The sequence below is a fragment of the Gavia stellata genome, chromosome 13, assembly GCF_030936135.1.
Source record: "Gavia stellata isolate bGavSte3 chromosome 13, bGavSte3.hap2, whole genome shotgun sequence".
In the NCBI taxonomy this organism is placed as follows: domain Eukaryota; kingdom Metazoa; phylum Chordata; class Aves; order Gaviiformes; family Gaviidae; genus Gavia; species Gavia stellata.
In genome coordinates this window covers 12,806,713-12,829,476 of record NC_082606.1, presented here as the reverse complement: position 1 = coordinate 12,829,476, position 22,764 = coordinate 12,806,713, and the positions used below count along the sequence as shown (strand labels likewise).

The 22,764-nt window shown below is 36.7% G+C and overlaps 1 protein-coding gene across 1 annotated transcript in view; it reads left to right on the top strand.

Annotated features, from left to right (window-relative positions):
• The window catches only part of SECISBP2L (SECIS binding protein 2 like), a 31,019-nt gene extending 9,604 nt beyond the window's left edge, over positions 1 to 21,415 (top strand). The window contains exons 2-18 of the mRNA XM_059824124.1: positions 997 to 1,175; positions 2,569 to 2,893; positions 3,423 to 3,558; positions 3,868 to 4,097; positions 4,185 to 4,209; positions 4,982 to 5,097; positions 6,997 to 7,128; positions 7,688 to 7,771; positions 8,556 to 8,723; positions 8,880 to 9,021; positions 10,661 to 10,830; positions 12,099 to 12,231; positions 13,223 to 13,385; positions 14,092 to 14,312; positions 14,960 to 15,114; positions 15,596 to 15,815; positions 16,815 to 21,415. Of these exons, the coding sequence (XP_059680107.1) occupies positions 997 to 1,175; positions 2,569 to 2,893; positions 3,423 to 3,558; positions 3,868 to 4,097; positions 4,185 to 4,209; positions 4,982 to 5,097; positions 6,997 to 7,128; positions 7,688 to 7,771; positions 8,556 to 8,723; positions 8,880 to 9,021; positions 10,661 to 10,830; positions 12,099 to 12,231; positions 13,223 to 13,385; positions 14,092 to 14,312; positions 14,960 to 15,114; positions 15,596 to 15,815; positions 16,815 to 17,488 (3,273 nt within the window). The 3' untranslated portion in view covers positions 17,489 to 21,415. The remainder of the gene's footprint in view (positions 1 to 996; positions 1,176 to 2,568; positions 2,894 to 3,422; positions 3,559 to 3,867; positions 4,098 to 4,184; positions 4,210 to 4,981; positions 5,098 to 6,996; positions 7,129 to 7,687; positions 7,772 to 8,555; positions 8,724 to 8,879; positions 9,022 to 10,660; positions 10,831 to 12,098; positions 12,232 to 13,222; positions 13,386 to 14,091; positions 14,313 to 14,959; positions 15,115 to 15,595; positions 15,816 to 16,814) is intronic.
• The last annotated feature ends 1,349 nt before the right edge of the window (positions 21,416 to 22,764 follow it).

Genomic DNA, 22,764 nt, shown 5'->3' with positions numbered 1-22,764 from the left:
TTGTGTTGACTCTGGAATTGCTTCTTAGACAAATGGAAGGAAAAGTTTCTGGAGTCCTTGTCTGCTTTAGAGAGAACTTTCTTAGAAATTAGTATTCTATGAGCTACTACTGTGAGGCAAGTATAATTAAGCTGAAATCTTTGTACAAAAAGATGCTTTGTGGCTGAATGTAACTTATAATGGAATACAGAATTTAAGCGTACTTTGGATCTGCAGTTGTCTCATTGAATAGAGCATTTTCCGTTGTTTAAGTGTAAGATCCAGCTAATCCGTACAAGACCAAAAGTGTGGGTAAAAAAGCCTTATAAACTGTTGAGGATACCTTCAGGATCAGTGGAAATATTTTTTCTTTGAAAGCACAGTTTAAAACTTATTTCTAAGCAGTCTTTAATTCCCTCTTCATGGCAAAATTTAATCATATTCTTAACACTTCAAAATATGTTAAAATTGTGCAGATGGAATGTGTGTGGGGGGGTTCTTCTGTGATACACCATATATTTTAGCAGTAAACCTATGGTTTACTGCTGAAAAATCTTTTTTATAATTGCCTAGGAACGTGGTCAATTCTCTAGCGCAGACCAGGCATTTACTACATCTTCCATATGTTGGTTTCACTTATGAAAGCCTACACAACTGTGCTCCACCTACAGTGCAAACTCGATTTCTTTCTGTGCTGAGACTAGTATATCCTCTGCAAGATATGAACTTCAGTCCCTTTTAAATTAATTAGTGTTTGTATTGCACTTTGAAAATGTAAAGGTTAATACAAATGCTAAATGTTGGTAATCTGTATTGCAGCCTGGGTTGATTGGAAGGATGTAACAAGCACTTGCCAACTGTTTTCCACCCCTTTCAGTTTACTGCAGAAATCCTGAAGTCTTGTCATCCGTTTGCCTGCTATTTGTGATAATTGCCGTACAACTTGATGAATCTAAGTGTTCTCAAACAATTTATGATTGTATTAATGAAGACATTGTTTCTTTTCTCTTTCTTAAGAATGTCAAGCTGTCAGCTGAAGTAGAACCGTTTATTCCTCAGAAGAAGGGTCCAGAAACACTAATGATCCCAGTGGCGCTACCTAATGACAGTGGAGGAATTAATGGCATGGAACCAACTCCTATCCCTAGCTACCTGATCACTTGTTATCCATTTGTACAGGAAAACCAATCCAATAGGTAATATGTGGTTGTGGTCTTCATGGAGGGTGATTTATTTTAAACTTCTAGAAGAGTTTAAACTTCTGGTAGACTTGAGAGGAGCCAGTGACTGTTGGCTGTATATTAATTTTGTTCGCCATATTTAATCTTCTGACCCTTCATGGGTGAGGATGAAGTTTCTCTGTCCCCAATATTTTTTTTTAACTTACTTCCTTCCCTCTGCTTTTCTCTATTCATATTCTTTGCTATTTTACTTTTCTTGGCTGCAGAGGTCTGGTACAAATCCCTCACAAAGTCACCTGCTGTGCTCTTGCATCTTCCATCGCAGTCACAGGGCCTGTCTCTGAACCTCTGATGCTGAAGCAAGCTAGGTTCCAGGTGTCCAACCTGGATCCTGCCATGGCGAAACAGTATGCAGCTGACACTTGTATTGAGTGTGGCTGTATCCAGTTTTCTTTGCATAACTAGTTATAATAAATCGAGTTTAGGAACTCTTTATTCTCGCCCAAATGTGTTGTTCACTGAATGCACAACTTCAGTGTGGATTATTTTGAAGGCATAAATAAATACTGCTGTTTGGTTTTGAAAAATGTACCCAGTGTTTGCATAGGACAGCACTTCAGTGCTGCTGCACTTGAATAGGTAAGAACAAAAGTAACTTTACAGATCTGCAGCAGACAGTTGCTAAGGTTTATCCTGAATCTTTACTTTTCCAATTCTCTTTCTCTAATTCAGGCCTCTGCATTTTTGGTGTAGATGGTCTCCTGGTCTCTTGGGGGTTTGAAGAGAAAGGGAATTGGGTTCATAGTTTTCAAGGGGGTCTTTTTGTAGTATGCTGTATCACAAATAAACACAGGAAGAAGTCTCCACACTTGGTTTCAGTAGTAAGTTTGTAAATGCGTGTTTTCATGTGTGCTTCTTAAGGCCTGCATTTTCATAGGAATTTTTAACAAGGGTGAGTTGGCAGCTTAATATACTGAAGTACTTGGCCCTGAGTTAGCTAATGAATGTCACGTGTCTGCTAGCTTACCTTGTGTAAGCTTAGGTATCTACTTAGGTTATATGTGTTTTCTGAAATAATGAAATTGTAGTGGGTCCAAAGTACTTGTCAAAGGAAATGCCTTCATTTTATTTTTAAGTTAAATATTAGAAATTTAATAAGTTTATACAAATGCCAAGATCAACAAAGGTATTTATTTTGCATTTGAATGTAATTTGAGCTTCTGAATCATTTAATTGGCATCTCTAAGAAGTACTCATCAGTTAATAAAAGCTGGGAGCTCATGAAACAAATGAGTTGTGGTTATTTGGTTGTTTGTTTGTTGGGTTTTTTAAGCGGGTGGTAGAGGTCTGAATTTCCTTGAGGGGGAAAAACTTACTGAGCAGTTGTCTTTCCTTTTGATTTTTACAGACAGTTTCCATTATACAACAATGACATCAGATGGCAGCAACCCAGCCCAAATCCTGCAGGACCATACCTTGCTTATCCTATAATATCTGCGCAACCACCTGTTTCTACAGAATATACATATTATCAGCTGATGCCAGCACCATGTGCTCAGGTCATGGGTTTCTATCATCCTTTCCCTACCCCCTATTCTGCACCGTTTCAAACAGCAAATGCTGTAAATACAGTTACTACAGAATGCACTGAGCGTCCCAACCCATCAGGCCAGGTCTTTCCATTATCCAGTCAGCGGAGCAGAAGCAGTAACAGGGGACCAGTCATACAAAAAGTAAGTCTGTTTTTTAATAGGATAAGTAGAACAGTATAAAGAAAATATCTTTGCACAGGAAGCATGCATCTCATTTGAGCAAGAACAGGTATGTCAGTAGTATCAATCGAAGGAAAGGTGGGCAGAAGAAGTGTTAATCAGAGAGTAGCAAAACTCTTGTCTACAGAGACATTTTGTGGTAAAATACTTAGTGAATTTATAAAGCCTGCAAGTATAACATGGGAAACCCCCTTCCACTGCTTCTCTGCTGGTTTGGTCTAAGCTTAGAATGACTTCATCGGAGAACAAAGGAAGTATATCCATACTTTCTTTACCTTTTTTTTGATACTTCCATATAATAACGAACAGTTAGTGCAAAAATACTGCGAAGAAGTTAATAATTTTTTTTATGAATATTTCCCTTAATTTCTTGTCTTTAAACATGTGGCTTCTGTAGAGAGTGTTAGAACTTTTAATTGCTTTGTTTGATTACAACTAGGAAGTCAAATTGTATGACTTATGTGTATGTGTGGCTAATTTTTTAAAACAGCAACAGCAGTTACAGATGCACATAAAAAATAAACGTCCTCCAGTGAAGAATGTCGCCACTCAAAAGGAGACTAGTTCATCAGGTCCTGAGAACAGATCAAAGATTGTTTTGTTGGTTGATGCATCACAGCAAACAGGTAATTTCTTTCTTGTGTTCCGGGTGTACGAAATAACTAGAACTACATTTCAGTTGCCATCCTTCCTAAAAGAAGATAAGACTTTGCCACTGTCAAAAACAGACTCTTCTTGAAGGACTTGATTGTTATTAACAGTTGGACCTAGACATAGGTTTTTTTAAATTCCATGCTGTTTTTAATTTTATTAAAAGGAGATTGTTGTCCTGTGCAGAGACTTTGCCTTTTTCTATTTGTTTTTATGATGTGTAGGTTTTTCATGTCTTTTAACAATTCCTCCACAAGGAATTATATTTTTATTGTGTCTTGCAGACTTTCCTTCAGATATAGCTAATAAGTCACTTTCTGAGAGCGCTTCTACAATGCTTTGGAAATCAAAAGGCAGGCGCAGAAGAGCTTCTCACCCTGCTGCAGAGTCCTCTAGTGAACAGGGCGCAAGTGAAGCAGACATTGACAGTGACAGTGGTTATTGTAGTCCTAAGCATGGCAATAACCAGGCTGCAGCCGTGACTTCAAGAAATACAGATTCTTGTGCAATGAATGTATGTAAACATAACTGAATAACTTCACTATATTTCTATCCTACAGACCAATAAAAATTACTAAAAAATTTGTTTTTTCCTTTTCAGGTTGTAGAATCATCAATAAATACAAGTAAGCATTGTCTTAGCTGGTGACCTGTTTAAAATTTGGCTGGGTCACTTTTGCTTTACATTTTGCTAGGAACCATCTCTTGATCTACTTCCAGCATGCTACTCTAACTGATCAGATACTTCTGAAGATATGTCTTTACTGTGATTTCCACCACCTCCACTAAGACCCCTGTTACTTGTTGAATGAACAAGTATATAAGTAGCCATCACTAATGATTTATCAACAGATGCTTTTCTTTAAATGATTAAAAAAGCCAGAGACTCCAATGGAAGCATTCAGACAAAGCTGTGCTTCTGTTGTATTTTATCCTCCAGCTTCCTTGCCCTGTTGGACTGCAGTTCATACCTGGGTAATAATAGAGCCAAAGAGTTCTCATTCTTTATTTGAGAAGTACTGATACTTTAGAAGCTTTAAAGAAGTACTGTAACATGAACAAATATTTTGATTAGTCTGATAGTAGTGGGTAACGCTAGTGACTGATGACTGGACCGAAATCGTTATGAATGTGAACCTGAGATTTCCTTTGTCTGACTGCTTCCTGATGATCAGTTGTTGGCAATCTGAATGTCTGTCATCTGACTCTTCCATAAAGGCAATTTTGCTAACTTCTGGAAGTTAGCTACAGAAGTAAATGTTGTCAGAGAAGAACTAGACTTTCTCAGATAACTTTATTTGTATCAAAATTGTGTTCCTGGCTCTGGTGGCATGTGTATCATTATGATGCATTCTGTCATACAAATTCATTTTTTCATAGATGGCACTTCTCTTTCAGCTGGTATAAGTTGGACTAATGTAAATTCCCAGGCAACTCAAAAAAAGCCTTGGATTGAAAAAACTCAGACATTTTCTAGAGGTGGAAGACAAGCTGAGCAAAGAAATAGTTCACAGGTATGTTGTTAATTGTTCTAAATTTAAGTATTCTGTTTCTTGTAGTATATGAAAATAAGGAATTTGAAATGGATTATAAAATTAACATACAAAGAATAGATAACAAAAACAGTGAATGAGAAGTGTAGAAACTCAACCTAAAAGTCCAGTTGCACATTTCTACCTTGTATGTGTCTTGAGCTAGCACTGTATCTTTCTCACACACACACATATCTATATATAAAAATAAAATTCCATGTACTTGGCAATCTTCTGCCTATAGCCTAGCCTGTTCTTTATATGTGTCTATCTAGGAAGAACATTACATATATAAAGTAACTTGTGAAATGCAGACAGTGTGGGTGCAGAAAAGTTAGTTCAGTTTTTGACCCATTCACACTTGAGAAGACGGGGGGAAAAAAAAATCTCCAACTTTCTAGAGAAAGATTCTGATGTGATGGTGAACTAGAATCCTGTGTTCTCACTCCTGTTGTCTTTGAAACTTTATTTTTTAAATTTATATTAGCATACCATACTATTTAGCATTTTTATTATTAATAAATGAATTAAATCTTTTTTATGCTAAAACTTGAAGAATATATTTCTGTGAAGCTTCCAAGCTTCCTTCAAGTGGGACAGGATTTCTGTAATTCGTATATGAGGAGAAGGTGGCCTTCCTGATTTTGATAGTCTAATTTTATTGAGAGGGGGTGCAGAGGGGGAGACAGAGAGAAGGCTGAAACATCTGCCTTGGCTTAAACTTGGGTTTTGCTTGAATTCAGTTATTGCAGACAAGAATAGCTGAGCTTGAAGTGGGAGCTTTTTCACAGATGTGCCTGTATGCACAGATATATGTGAGCGAGTTTGTCCTGTTTAGTTCGTTAGATGGAATTGTTAATTTGTCTTGAATCTTCCTGTTTAGTATCCATGGGTTTATTATATAAAGAAGCTCGTTGATGCTCATATCTGGCAGTGTAGCAGTTCTGAATCTTTTTATAACCTGTAGTCAAATCGGAGGCTTTTAGAAGCCACTATTTGTGGTTTATGGCATTGGGAGAGTAGGAAGAACCAGATTTCCTTTCATCCAGTCATAGTTTAGACTCTAAATCTGGCAGTTATTTTACATATTTAAAAACAAAGCTGGCACAAAGAGTTTTAAATGAGGTTTCCTCAGCCAAATTCACTGTACCTCAAGGCAGAATTGTCCTAGAAACTATTTTCCTTTGAAACTAAATTTGTACCAGGTCTGTAGGAAATTTTCTTGAGGAATACATTAGTATGAGAAATGCAGAATTTCAGATTCAAATAATGCTTTGCTTTCAGCCAACCAGTTTTGCACATGGGTTTCCACCAGCCTTTCACATAACAAACGGAAGAAGAGGCCACTATACTGAGGCCTCTGGTCCTTAGAGAACTCTGGGCCTGTGCATTGTCATAAAACAAATGTTGAAAAGGCAGTAATTAATTGCATGGAGAATAATTATCTAGTAGGAGAAAGTTCTTTTGATCATAGTTACAGACAGTTCCTCAGGATTCATGTCTAAGTTATATAGAGTCACCAGTAACTCTTGTGGTTTTCTTCATGTTTGGCCAAAAGGACCCTATTTTTTTAAATTGGAAATTTAGAGATGAATGTATAGAAATACTGTATTTGGCTTGAGGTGGGGGGGAGTAATCTGATACACTATCTGTACATTATGTTTGTGCAGATTAAAAAAAAACAAACAACAAAACCAAAAAAAAGCCAATGTGCCCCCCCCCCCCAAACCAAAAACCAAAGCACAGCTTATTAAATCTAATTCCTTTAGCAACTAAGGTGGTACAGTTTTTAATTAGCAGGCATAAGAATGCCTTGCATGTGTGCACACACATCTTGAAAAATTGAAATTGCAAAATGCCAATCGTGTTCATTATTTTCAGTCCGGTTTCAGATGCAGAGACCACAGCACATCTTCAGAAAGAAGGCAGAATATGCAGAAACGACATGAAAAACCTCTAACTACAAGCCAGCCAAGTAGAACAGAGCAGAGTCCTGAACCTCTGTATTTTGAGGTAGTGTTGTATGAAAAATGTTTCTGCATTATAGTGATGCAAGCTGTGTGTGGAATAAGTGATGTTCTCAACAGGGAGAAGTTGCAAAACATCTGACTCCCAAGACTTGTACAATATAGTGCACTAATTTAATTGTTATATGATGCTTTCTTTGTGTATGTACAAAGACTTGTATTTGGGTGTTGTGGAAAGTGTAGCATTTGGAAATATCTGTGATTGACAAATAAGATAAGCATCTTTCAAGTAACTTTTTCTGTTCATTTACAAAAAAAAAATTAGTGTTCTCTGGTTTATCCCCCCTCCCCCCTAATTGTAACTGGATTTAGTATAAAACATTAATCATTTTTTCTCTTTTTTTTTTTTTTTGAAAAAGGTTATTTGGATATAGAAATGCTTTGTTAATTTTTCATAATCTTCTATTTGTGTCGCTTGTAAGCCCTTCTAGCTTATGTGGGACTTGAGGATTCACTTCATTCTTCTAGCTTCAGCTGTTTCAGTTGATGCTTTTTATGTGACTTTTGGTTCCATTCTCTTCATTCTTAATTTGTGTATTGTTTAGGATGAAGATGAATTTCCAAAGCTAAATAGTGACAATGGCAGCAGCAAAAGTAGTAACATGCAGCAAAAGATTTCACCCAAAGTAGTAAGTAATTTTTTTTTTTGCAAAGCATTTTTAAGTTAAGTTGATTTGAGACTACTTAATTTGTAACTTTTTATGAATCTCTGCTACAATACTTATAATGTGGTAATTGTGATGTTCCTAAGGTATTTGTATTGCCAGTTTTGGGTGCTGAAGAAATGCCAATTAAAGTAAGTGGTGCAGGGAACCCATCTGAAAAAAGGACGGCTGGATTTCTGTCTGCTAATGAGATTGTTAACAAGTGAAACTGTAAGACACTTATGATAGACACTTAGAATCATAGAATGTCCCAAGTTGGAAGGGACCCATGAGGATCATCGAGTCCAACTCCCAAGTGAAGTGAAAATAAACTAAACGTCATCTGCTTTAAGGCTGTAGAAACAGTTGTTGGAAAGATGCTCTTTTAATACCTGATTTACTTAAATATTTTGTTGCAGAACCGTAGGTACAGACTACTTAATCTTTTGGCTGCTTTCCAGGAAAGTGAAGTCCCACATGAAATCTTCGCAGAAGGGAAAAGACCGACTCCCTTGTTTAGTAATCAGACTGGAAAACCCTCTGAAGGCATAATTGGAGATAAATATAATAGTTTTCCCATACAAAAATGAAAGATACATACGTTTATAGTTTTATTAACTTACTGTGTCATCTAGCTGAGCTTAGTAATTGTGATGTCATACTGCTGACCAAAGCACTGGTTCATTTGGTTTCTGGAGTGTCACATTTCTTATGGCCTTGAGAGAAAGGTCTTTACCTGTGTTTTTTTGTGTTTTGTTTAAAATCCTAGTTGGATGACTTACCAGAGAATTCTCCAATCAATATAGTCCAAACTCCAATTCCCATTACAACCTCTGTACCAAAGCGTGCAAAAAGTCAGAAGAAGAAGGCCTTGGCAGCAGCACTTGCAACAGCTCAAGAGTATTCGGAGATAAGCATGGAACAGAAAAAACTACAAGTGTGTAGCACTGCCCCCCACCCCTGTAGTTGGTAAAGAGGAATATGAGTTAGCTGTTGTTCCTCTTCATTCTAGAATACTAAGAATCTCTTTGTAAAGAATGTTTTGCAGGCACTAGTTCTTTGTATTTATCAGTATGTGATATTCCTGTTATAGGAGGCTTTATCAAAAGCGGCTGGAAAGAAGAGCAAGACCCCTGTTCAGTTAGATTTGGGCGACATGTTAGCAGCTCTTGAAAAGCAGCAGCAAGCAATGAAAGCTCGTCAGATCACCAACACCAGGCCTCTCTCATACACAGGTATTTCTAGTCTGCTTGACTACTGCTAAATGCTTTTTGTGACAATATAAATGTGATCGATCTGAGCATCTAAAATAGTTTTTTTTTTCCTGTCAAGTTTTAGTTTTTGAATATAAACATAATAAAAACCTGGGAAGACTTTCTTAATGTATTTATCAAAAAATTCACCTGTGCTATCTTCTTGTGAGCTGCAGCATGCAATGGTGAAAGTCCATGTAGAACTGAGGACACACTTCTCTTAAAAGACCTACTATTCAAAACTCAGGATTCATGTCTTGAGAGTAATTCAGTGCTGAAATTAATACGTGAAAAGAGCTGTATTAGGTCAAACCAAACATCTACTACAGATATTGCAGAATTCTCTTGAAAGCAGCTTAGAGAGGATACCTGTGACTGTGATACAGAGGGATACCTCTGCAGGATATTCTTCCTAACTCTGCTGATCATAGTTCAGGGCCTCCTGACCCAAGGCTTTTTCAAACCAAATTTGTTTCTTAAGCTATCAGTCACTTCTATCACATGCATTGGTCCGTAAGGTCCGATGGCAATGAATTCTAATCTTACTACACGCTATGTGGAGAAGCTCTTCCTTCTACTGTGTTTTTTTGGGGTGGGGGTCAGGGGTGGGTTTTTTTGTGCCCCACTTCTAATTTTCTTAGCTTTCATAGCCTTTGTATTACAAAGAGACTGAGCAATCATTCTCTGCTCTCCTCATCTATGATTCTTAGAGGTCTGTCAGCTCTTTTCTAGTCTGAAGAGCCCTAGTCTATTTAGTTATTCCATTGTGGAAGCATGTATTTTCCAATAATCCATATCGCTTTCTCTGTACCTTCTTGTAGTTCTACTGTATCCTTTTGAAAATGAGGAAGATCAGACATGCACAGAATATTAAGTTATAGTACCATCGTGAATGTATGCAATGGCTTAATTATGTTTTTTTTGTTCTCTGTTTCTTTATCAACACTTAACACTAATTTAGCTTTTTTAATGCTTGCTGCTGAATACAGAATTGACATTTCTGTATGAATCTCATTCCTGAGCAGTAGTATGTAGCCTAGAGTCCATCGTTATGCACATAGTTACCATTTTCCTTCTTGTGTGTTGCTTCATTTACTTGTTTCATCCATGTTCAAACATTAATTCAAGTTGGCAAGGTTATATCAAACAAAGCTCAGCAAAGAACAGCTGGCATTTCCATTGGAGGCCGCATTTGGTTTATTCTTTCTTCTGGAAGATACACGTAACTACATGCTGCGCACTCATCTGTTTTATCCTGTCAACTAATCAAGTCTTTGACAAGTAAAAATCAATGTTTGGATAAATATTTGCAACTTATCTTACTATTATTATCTTACTAATAAAGCTACATGTAGTCATTTGAGAGAGATCCCTTACCTCAGTATTAAAGTAATTCCTTCCTGGAATCCATAGCTTCCTAAAACATGAGGCTAGGTTGAAGAAAGCTTAAAGCCATCTGGAAGCAACAATATCTGATGATGTAATTTTCCTGTCATTATGAACTGCTTTTTTCCAAGGAAGGAAAACGTACTTTGAGAACTCATCAGTGGAAATTCTGAAAACAGTGTTGAAATAAAACTGACATGTCTTTTGGTGAAACTAATATCTTTTTTGTATTTAGTTGGCAGTGCTGCTCCCTTTCATACCAAAGAATCTGCCAACAGAAAGTCCTTAACAAAGGGACAGCCATCTATGGTTTGCCTTAATCCTTTGGATTCAACTGCCCCAAAAGTTAAAAGAGGAAAAGAAAGAGAGATTGCAAAACTGAAACGCCCTACAGCACTTAAAAAGGTAAACATGTTAACCCTGGAGCGTCTTGACCCACACTCGTATGTCAAAAATAAAAACCGGTATTTTCTTACTTGAGGACTAGTGACCATGAGCATAGGGTAAGGGAGTCATGAGCTTCTGCCTCTAATTCCTGTTGTACTGATGTCCTGTCCTTTGGATCTAGGTATGTAACATAACTTTTATAGCCCCATAGTTAGTTGAAGGTGATACAAATCTATCTTAATATGGATTGCAAGGATTTTTTTTAACTATAAGCATTAGGGCATATGGGAAAACTTGCATAGTTTTTTTTCACGTTGTTGAATCCTAGTTTGTAGTGCAATGTAGTATGCTAAGCTTAAATTTTCCTGCTTTTGTTTTTTAGAGATGGGTGTAGAACTTGAAGTAAAAACATGATTTTTAATTGAGTAAATTTAGAAATAATTGGTTATATATATCTATATACATGCACACATAAAGTAAGTATGTACACAGAGAATATAGTATGTATGGAAATCAGAAAGTAAAATACAAAAAAAAGTAGCCCTAAAAAAGAAAGTGTGAAAGCCTTTTTTTAAAAAAAAAAGTGTGAAAGTCACCTGTACTCATGCACCATATTTCTTGTCAAGATCACTTCATGATATGGGCAGTTAGAGTCTGGTAAAGCTGTGTTTGTACAAAGGTTGGCTTTGGCTAAGTTGCTTCCCCCCACCTCTGCCAGCAATCTTTTTTCCTGACTTACCCATGATATACTTGAATTAGAGAAATTCACAGCTACCTGTTCAGAAAAGTTTTGTAAACTCTCTGTTGTCAATGCCTTTATGTTGTTGTTACTTTTTATCATAGTAATAGCAATATATCCATGGCTACTTACCTTTGCATTGTCCTTTCTTTTATAGAAAGGGTTCTATCTGTTGTAGTGCTTCACAAAGATGACTAGTATTCTTGCATAAGGTGTTTTTTTACAGGGTTGGGGATGGGGAATTGTTAGTGAGTGCTATGTGTCAGAAAGGAGCTGTGAAAGTACTTCAAACTTAAACTGTTGAAAGCCCTATTTATGTAGGAGTATGAGACTATTGAGTATACCATCTGTAAAATGCTGGAATGAAGTACTGTTTGTGATCAAAGAGGAAACTGAAATGATTTCAGGGTTTTCTATCCTGGCATGAGTAGGAGGGTTCAAAACAACTTGGTTAACTTTATTTTGTGTTATGATCAGTCAAAGGGACATTTTTCTTTATGGGTATCTCTAATTTTCAGATGCTGATAGCTGTTGGTTTTGTTCCTAGATTATTTTGAAAGAGAGAGAAGAGAAGAAAGGCCGTTTATCAGCTGACCATAGCCTTTTGGGATCTGATGAACAGAAAGAGGTTCATATAAACTTGACTGCTGATCAGTCTCAGGAGCTGGCCTCTCAAGAAGGTTGGTGTCTATCTCTAGTCCCACCCACCCCCCCTTGTACTAATCTGCTTATTTTAATATTTTGTCTTTCTCTTTTTATGCAACACAACTTATTGATGTTATCTTTTAACTTTTTTAACATTTTGAAATACTAGAAATTGGAACCCTCTTCTAAAATGCCTTGTCTATCACGCAGTTGTGGAAGGCTCAGGCAGTTTGGGTTCTAAGCACATAATCTCCATACAGCTTTTTAATTCATTCCTCTTGAGTTGGATGTTCCCAACATATGTCAGAGTCAATAGCATTTTTGCTAAGCAGACAAAATGTGACCTGTTGTCGACCATGCCGTATTGATCACAATGCTTCTTAATGATGAGCATACCGAAAGTTTTCCAGATACAGAAGTTGCAAACTGTAAATAAGGTTTGCCAGTTTGTTGAACACTCTTGTCAATCAACTGCAATGTCTGTACTGTCGATCTGCAGCAACTGCTCTGAGCAACTGGAAAAGTCCAAAGAATTGTCAGTGTCTTTGTGTTGGGGGGGGTAGCGGGGGGAGGAGGTGTCTGTCAAGATTCTAGATAGACTGCTTCAGAACTTTTCTTCTGAATGACCTGCCTGACTTCACCTGACTGAAGATAAGTGTGAAAATCTTAAATGTTCTAGGAATAAGTTACTTAAATATTATATACATAAATAGTAAAGAATTATTGGAAGAAGTTGTAGCATTTAGGCAGGTTTTCCATTCTGTTCTATCCATTTCCCAGACTAAGCTTTGGATATTTTTTAATAAATTTTCAAATATTGCTTATTTACCCAACCCATGCTGAGTGTTGGGAATGTGCTTGTTTTGTTTTCCCCCCTCTCAACTACCCCTTCTGGAAAGAATACTGTTTAGTGTTTTCAGAATGAAATTTGGAAAAAGCAAGGGAGCAATACATAAGAAGTATGATGCTGTTTATTTTATGTGAAAATGTCTTTGCATTTTATAATGTGTCAAAATTGTCTTTCAGAAACTGGACTAAGTATGCCTAGTGATACTTCACTTTCGCCAGCAAGTCAGAATTCTCCATACTGCATGACTCCAGTGTCACAAGGTTCACCTGCTAGTTCTGGAATAGGCAGTCCAATGGCATCTTCTGCAATAACCAAAATTCACAGCAAGAGATTCAGAGAGTAAGAGTTTTGCATTATTAATCTAAATTCAAGGCTTGCACTTCAGTCACCCTCATCTATTAAGTGTGGATAGGTTTAGTAGACTTAGGAGGAGCCTAATGAGCATAAGTACCCTTTCATCAGTAGTAGTTTCTGCAAGTATTTTCTTTTTTTTTGCCATAGATGGATTGCTACGTGTGTGTATACATACACAAGTGTGTGTGTGTGTATGTACACACATGCACTTTGGACTTTCTTTGGTTGCTGCAACAAATAATCTAGGTGGAAATATTCTTTAAAAATTAATTTTTTTTAAAAGGAGGGTACCTACACTTTGGATGGGAAAGGAAGGAATACTTATGAATGCTGAAAATACTGTAATAGTCACTCTTAATACATTACTGCTTTTTATTAATGTATCTTTATAGAGTACCAAATTAAGGAAAAGAATAGTTGCTTGTGGCACCTATTAGAGTATTTCTTTGTATTTTTTAATATTCTTTTTGACCAATTTCTTGAGGTAAGGGATATTACTGGAAATATAAATGTTTTCAGGATGTATTTTTAACTTGCAGTATACAGTCTGATTTCTAAATCCTTTTAATAGCTTTAACAGTTTAATAATTGTTCTGAGGAAGTAAAATTTTTATTTGTTTAAAAGAAAAGGCTCAGTGAAATAGTATTGATTATGTCCTATGCTAATATTTGATGTTTTTTAAATTGACAGGTACTGTAACCAAGTTCTAAGCAAAGAAATAGATGAGTGTGTGACTCTCTTATTGCAAGAGCTTGTCAGCTTCCAGGAACGGATTTATCAAAAGGATCCCATGAGAGCTAAAGCAAGGAGAAGACTTGTTATGGGGTTGCGTGAGGTTACTAAGCATATGAAACTAAACAAGATCAAGTGTGTAATCATATCTCCCAACTGTGAAAAAATCCAGTCAAAAGGTATAAATGATAAAACAAGTGGTGCACTTAACTGTTTACAGTTTTCTTGTGCTGATTAGCAAGGTTAGAAGCATTTTTTAGTTACTGTGCATGACGTAACACTCCCAGAATTGATTGTGTAATTGCCGCTCCACATTCATTCTCTTCTCCATTCTGGAAGAAACTCGTTCATGAGGGGTAAAGAGCTTAAAGAAAAATAGGTATTATAACACATACAATAGACTTCAATTTTATTCCGTTCAGTCTTTTGATACACCTAGAGTCCTCAGCTCTGGGTGCTCTTAAGGAGGATTCCTTAAGAGAAATGTGAATTGGTTGGTTAGCCAGCTAACACATTTCACCACAACCAGAAATGTAAAGAGGCTTCCTGAAATATGAGAAGAGCAAAGCTCTGCTCAAGAAAAGAGGTGTAAAAAATTCTGGTTTAATTTGTGTGCAGGACTAGAGAATACAGAATATCGCCTTGATCTATACTTACTCACTGTACTTGAAATGTGTAGCTTGTTATCTTGTAGGACGTAGTAGCTGGTGATTGTGTGTATTGAAGGTTTACTGACTAATTACAATTAAAATGGGATAGAGAGTTGTATCGCGCCATACTATGACTTTAACTGACTAGATATCTATTTAAAATTGCTTTCCTCAAGGTGGACTAGATGAGGCTCTATATAACGTAATAGCCATGGCACGGGAACAAGAAATTCCTTTTGTCTTTGCTCTTGGCCGTAAAGCTCTTGGCCGTTGTGTGAACAAGCTGGTTCCTGTTAGTGTAGTGGGTATCTTCAACTACTCAGGTGCTGAGGTGAGTAATTCGATTCACATAAATGGCTGGAGTAAACAATTATGTTCCTTGTAGTTAAGAATTGATGTGGCATGGAGAGCACACCTAACTAGTATGCATTTGATAATGGCCCTGACCTCATCTATATTAGGGTGTGTTATTCTTTGAAATTCGGTATTTACAGAGCTCAGAGACTATGTTGAAATACTTTGGTCACAACATCTCTGTAGCTTTCAAATAGACTTAATGCCATCTGAAATTCTCTGGAAGGCTTAAGATTGTAAAGATAGTTTTTTCTTAAGTACATCTCCTCAAAGTTGTGTAAACACTGAGTGGTGTTTTTATTTAACACAGGGAAGAACTAATTTTTACTTGAAGTAAAGGTATTTGGTGTTAATAAGCTTAAGGCTCACTATGTGGTATAGCTTTGACTAAAAGGAATAATTTCAAGTGAAAATCATTAGTAAGAACTACTGATTATAAAAACTGCCTTCATACTTAGGACCTATTTAATAAGCTGGTATCACTGACTGAAGAGGCCAGAAAAGCATACAGAGATATGGTTGCTGCAATGGAACAGGAACAGGCAGAAGAAGCCTTGAAGAATGTCAAGAAGGCACCCCATCATATGGGTCATTCTCGTAACCCCTCTGCAGCAAGTGCTATCTCATTCTGTAGTGTTATTTCTGAACCCATATCTGAAGTGAATGAGAAAGAATATGGTAAGTGTGTTAAAACTTACTTTTGTGACTAGAAGCTGGAATTTTCCAAATGCTGCTTATTGCAAAATGTAGCTAAAACCACAGTATTTCTTCATAATTTAGTGTTTGACGATTTTCAGGGATAAGAGAAAATTGGTTAGTCTTCAGGTAGTTTTGTAAGTAACTTATTTCCCCAAACTATGTAAAATAATTTTAATTTCCAATCCTCAGAAGTGTTCCAGTTACCTAAGTCACATCAGTGGAGGTGGCTTTTCCAGTTCTATTGAACAGGTACAGAACTGGTACCAAACACAGAAATGACTATATGATTGAGGAAGAACTAATGACAGAGGGTAGGAACTAAATTATTGAGATATCTGAAGATAGGACATGTATCTTAAATTTTGAAACTTGAGATGGCAGTGAATGATTCTAGTGTGAGCAAAAGGTCAATTTATTTATCCGGTTGCTTAAGCCCAGATGACAGGGTAAAAGGGAGAATGCTTGTTTGAAGTCAAAAGACTTCTCTTTTTTTTTTTTTTTTTTTTAAGTCTTACGGTGAACTAAGAAGAATACTGTCTTGTTTTTAGTTAATTCTTTTGTGGTGTCTCAAACTTACTTGATTTGTTAAATGTTTTTCAGAAAATCCTTAAACAGATAACTTAATACTATGGCAATTTTCTGGTTTTTAGTTTATACTTGAGAGTAACCTCTTTGGCTACACTCACTGTTACATTTGGTGCTTCCACAGTTTACGCAGGAAACTAAGTGCACAAACTTTCAACTTTGTAATGCCTTGTTTCGGATACTGTAAAAACGCAGTTATTCACAGCTCTTTCTGTTGTCTCTCCCTTTCCCTTCTTCCCCCTTTTTCTAATTGAAGTTTTTCTAGCAAGCATAGGATATTATTAAAATTATTAGCTCCTATTGCTATTCAAACAATTCTGGGATGTTCAGGAGAAATATTTTTATATAGAAAGAATTAATGTTTCCTACTTAAACTTCTTTTGAAACCTGTAGAAACAAACTGGAGAAATATGGTGGAAACATCTGATGGGTTAGAAACCTCTGAAAATGAGAGAGAATCCTCATGCAAGACTGCGGTACCAGAAAAAGCTGGTAATGGTCAAATTGAAAAAGCCACTCTTAATAAACAACCACCTCTGTCTACAACTGGTACTACCTCAGCAACAAGTCTTGGAAAATCCACACCAGGTGACAAAGATGAGGTGAAACCAGATGACAATCTGGAATGGGCCTCACAGCAGAGTACAGAAACAGGATCACTGGATGGCAGCTGCCGAGATCTTTTGAATTCCTCCATGACCAGTACAACCAGTACTCTTGTACCAGGAATGCTAGAAGAGGAGGAGGAGGAGGAGGAAGATGATGAGGAGGATTATGCCCATGAACCAATTTCTGTTGAGGTTCAGCTTAATAGCAGAATTGAATCTTGGGTTTCAGAGACCCAGAGAACTATGGAAACTCTTCAGCTTGGGAAGACCTTGAGTGGTGCCGAAGAAGATAACGCAGAACAAAGTGAAGAGGAAGAAATAGAGACTTCTGAGCAGGCTGATCCAGTCACTGATGGTGAGGAATGGACAAATGATAAGCACGCAAGTAACACTCAACATAAACCCACCATCTGCAGTTCTTTGAATAAAGAACACACAGATTCCATCTATATGCCGTAAAAAATAAGCAGGAACTCAGGAACTTTTTAGAAATTATATTAAAACTAACTGTTGTAAAGGTTGCAGCCATTATTTCGTATGCTTCATCTCAACATTTTGCACTGTTAAACATTTAATATGTATATTTAATTCACAACAATATTTTTGTAGCTGTCTGTTACTTGTTTGATTTAAAAACTAGCTTAGCTTTTAATCAGTATCTATTTCCCAGTATAGAAACTGTGTGGAAAATTTGTCAGTAAGTATTCATTTGATCTTTTGTAAACGGAAGCATCTTGTAACTGACCAGTTTTAAGCAAATTCTTTTAAGATGTGACTGTTTAGCTCATTTTCAAACAGATAACCTACATTAAGACTGACAAATTACCAACACTTTACATTGGTGTTACGGTGTTACGCCAGGCACTTCAGTGTATTTGGCTGTGATTTTTTTTTTTTTTTCTAGTTCTATCTAGAAATAAAAGTAAAATTTTGGTTCTTTAAAGAAAAGCGAGAAAACCCCATTTGCAGTCTTAATGAAAAGTAAATAGTAGAGAAATCTGTGTGTGATTCTTATGCTAAGATAGATGCAGCTTTCTAGTTGGTCTTGGTGAATGCATCATTAAAAAGCTGCTGATAGTTGAGATGGTTACAATAAGCTATAACGACTTTGATTACAGAAAAACTTTAAACCAGAGGGATATAATTAATGTTTTGGGTTTTTTTTATAAGGTGGAAATATTGCATAAAAAACCAGGAATGAAAACAAAAATTCTCCATGCTCTCCACAGTTGCTGTCTGCCAAACCACACTAAGTGAATCATTAACCATAATCCCTATCCAGGGATTTTCGTGAACTGATGACTTCCTCTTTCTCCTGTCATTTACCTCAGGAATGCTGTTTTGCATATTGTAATCTGCATAACATTGCAAAAAGCAAGAATAATCCTTTAACAGCAAGTGTGAATGGTATGGTGGCTCAATGTATCTACACGTTCCTCTGCATGCTTTGATCCTGGCCACCCTCACCTTGAGTTCAGGATGTATCTTAACAACTCTTACTCAAAATGCGACCTCTTTTTGTCTGTTCTCACAGTTGTAGCAGCTTTAGGAGTTGACCTCTGGAGTAGAAAAGGAAGTAGTTATTCCAGGAAAGGAGGAAGTGCCCTGTAGTATGGGGAGGTATTTCAGTGGTTCAGAGGTAAAAGAAACAAAAACAGGCCCTCCCTGAAACGTACATGTTGCTAGAGAATTGGTCCATGTTTTGTTCTGAATATTGAAGCAAAATCCATTAACTGATGATGAATTCATTTCAGATTGAAGATGGAGTGTGTGTTTAAACCTTGCATGTAAGGAGTCTGTTTTCCATCTCTGTCTTATACTGGCAAGGGATGTACTGAAACTGCCAGCAGCAGGAGCTTCACTACAAGAGTAGCCAAAGAGTAGCTCACATGAATAACACTTTTATAGCAAATGTATGTTTCTTTTAGTGCCACTTCATTTTTCTTGATCACTTGTCTGAAAATGCATAAAAATCCTCTGGGTAGGCTGAAAAACACAAGAAATGGATAGCATAGTTAGGTATTTAGTCCGCACTTACTAAAATGGGACCAATGCTTATAGTACTAGTGATGCTGGCATTTTAAGTTGCACTGGGAAAGTAAGACTCCAGGTTTAGAAATCATCTACCCCTGGGTTTTTTGGATGCTAGTGAGAATAATAGAAACTGTGTGTATTATGTAAATAATTCTTTGATAGGTATAGGCATAGCAAATGCTATGTAGATAAGCAGTATCGAAAGCTGCTAGGACAACTGACTGTTCTGTCACGTTCTTAGTTCCTTAATGTAATCTTCCTAGATGTTAGAATAGGCATTTTGTAGGAAAACAAAGACTAAGGAATGATGCCTCCTGAATGTTAAACCTTTTACTGTACATATGGCAGATTTCTACTGTCTGTATGTTTTGAAGGAGTTTTTGCTTTAGGAAATGATAGGTGTTTGAACTGCTGACAAGCAAAACTTGCCCTTGGATGTGTAAGCACATGTCTTGACACCAGCTGAGATCAGTGTATACACTGAGGGCAAAACTTCACCAGAACATGAAAAAACAAAGGTGTTTGTAATTTTTCCTTTTGCTTTTTCAGTGCCAGTGATTCAAATAACTTTTGATCTTGAAGTATTAACATCAAAGGCGCATCTTTTTATACGTCTTTTCTGAACTTGGACTGTCATTTTAAAATTTTCTGACATTTATATCAAAGAAGTCTTGTAATATTCAGCCCACTATTTAACTGCAATTTTGCTACAGGTTTAATAGAGTTCTTGAAAGTGATATAGCACTTCTAATATCTCTCAATTTGCCAGCAAATAAGGAACTAGTCTCTTCTTAAAATGTGGCAGATCACCCTTAGAGGAGCAAATGGCAACTGAGTAAAGGAAACTGGGTTTAGTGCTTCCTTTTCGATAAGCTGGGAATGAGCAATAACTGTGAGAATGAAATTGCAATTCCTTTGGGAGTGATCCATTTGCATCTAAAATTAGGGAAGTTCCTTGCCACTTGAAGCACTTGAGGAGAGTATCTCACTGTGGTAATTTTGATTCTGTTATCACCGGAACTTAGAAAGCATACAAATGTTTTACAATACCGTGACTTTTTTAAAAAGTAGCTGAATTTCTATTCCGGTATAAAAGTATGCAGTTTATTATACAGGTTGTTACTGTCCCCAGGAAAATATGTTTCTGTAGTTATAGGTGTATAGATATTTTTGTTGTGAAAATGATTATTCGGAAAACAAATCTACTTTTCTTAAGACATTCTTTATAGAAATTATTTCACCACTTACATTATTTTTTATTTTACCGGATAATTTATCTGTGGTAGGGGTAGGGATCTTTAAAACTGATAGAGGTGGCTATGTATACAACCTATTTATATGAATACTTTAAGTATCTCTGTCAAAATAATAATAAAACTTGGATTGCAAATATGTAAAAGGGAAAAATTCTGTAGAACTTTTGTCCTTAGTTGGACCGAGTAACAATGTCTGAGTAAGGTTAAGGACCTGATTCTGCTAACACACGCTTAAGAGCATTAGTTCCACTGGCTTAAATTGGTGGCCTGTTTATCTGCTTAAGTTGTGTGCAGGAAGCTGTAGGATGGGAGCTAAACAGTGACAGAGAGGGTATTGACCTGTGTTTTAAAAATTCATTATAGAAAGTGTTCAGTAATGCACTTGTTGGTGTTCTTCTGGTAAAGATAAGAGGTGTCTTCATGCTCATTTGGGTGGGTGGGAGCTTACAATGTGATTCTGTCCAGTTCTTTAACACAAGCTTAAATTTTAATGATGTTACTTTAAATATGTATGTAAAAAAGTATTATTGTTTGAAAAGCTGCTGTTTGCTGAAACTGTCATTAAGTATTTCCTGTGAAGTTGTGCCAACTAATGAAACTATTGACTTGATTTCAATGTTAGCCATTTAAAAATGAGACATGATGATTTGTTAATAAACCAAAACCCAGCAGAAGCAAGCCATAGAAACGAGTAACATGGGTTTTCTACCCACCCTGTCACAAACAAGGAAATGTGAGAATGTCTAACCCGAAACTTCCACACCCATGAATGGTAACACTGAAAGTAGAAACCCAGTTGGCACAGCCCACCTTCTAAATGTTCATAAATAGTTCATATATTTTACTTTTAAATAGATTCTAATAGGGAAAGCTGTTTAATCTTTAATGTCTTAAAATTTATAGTAAAATTTAGATTAAAGCTGTAGAAAAATCATTATGAAATACAATATGAAGGGTTTTGTTCTATTTCTTTTTTGCTGTATGAAGGATAATTGTTCTGTCTACCGTACTTTTTGGAGTAATAACTGCTTTTTTGCACTATGTAAATACTAGTGGGGATTCTTCCATAACTAATAAAAATGATTGTAGAAATTTACAGCTTTGTTACAGTGATATGTTTGTTCACTACTATTTTATCCTGAGTTTTGCAAATGCTGCCCTGGCACTACAGGAGATGTAAAAGGTCTGTGTTACACTGTACTTGGCCACAAGGTGCAGAAGCCGTGTGGCGGCTCCTGGCCTCTGGCTGATGATACCCTGGGCCCCAGCGCAGGGAGCTGAGCCCCTCCAGTCACCTAGACTGAATGATCACTGGCAGAGAGGCTGAAGAGAAAAACAGGGTTAGCAGAGGATGTTTCACATTATGGAGTCCAGGTCCCTGTTGTCACACACCATCTCAATGATGACCAGAAAAATACTATATAGAAAAACCTACCATTTTTTCAGAGACCGCAGGACTGAACTAGGTCCAGAATATTGAGTTGGAAATAACATTTTACATAAGAGCAAATGAGTAGGAATAACCACAGGCACCTCCAAAAACTAGGATTTCTTGCATGCTGCAAGATGTATGAGACTTTAAGTTGACCTGCCTTTATTGTTATACTGGTGCGTGAAGTCACCTTTGGAAAATAGCACAAAGTTCTTGGCATGTTGTCCCCTGTTCTCCAGTGACTCACTGGTAACTGCTCACACTTCCATGGCTCTAGTAACAGTGTTATTAACTGGTTTTGCAACTCCCACATGTGAGAATATTTGTAGCTATTCAAAAAGGATACAGCTTCATCCTGTAATTTTGAATTTTCTATTTATGTGCCTTAACTTCATGTTTCAATTCTGCTATTGCAGTTATCTTCTGTTGAAAGTGCTTATGTTAGAAACCTTACTTTGTAGGTGCTATCACTTGCTGTCAAAATTACTCCTCACATCTGGGTTTTGCCTGTGTCTTCTCAACCTGATACGAGTTTTGGAAAGTACAAAAAAGTAGGTGGCACTGTGTGACTTGTACCATAGAAATAACAAGAAAATTAATTACCCCAAAGCCTTACGGACTGAATTTTCTCCTTTTTTTTACCACTTAAAAAACACTAACCATTTTGTAATGCCCTTGAGGAAAGTTCCTTGCCTCTATTGAGAATTTTTTAAATGGTGCTTTACATTGCTGCACGCACAGAACCACCACCACAAGAAAAAAATCGCTCCTGCCATTGCAGCACTGAAATTCATACAAGCAGCACTCGCACTGCCTGTACTCCGAGAGCAACCTGAGCTCTCCGATACCAGGTTTATACTGACAGGACTGGAAGATTAAGAATCTGCATGTCTGTAATGTGTGGAAAAACCCCAGTCAGTCAAATTACACTATTATGCAACAAAAATTGCTCTTGGGATATGCCTTCAGATTTTTTAGGATCACTGTGTACAAAAATTAGGGATTTCTTTAAA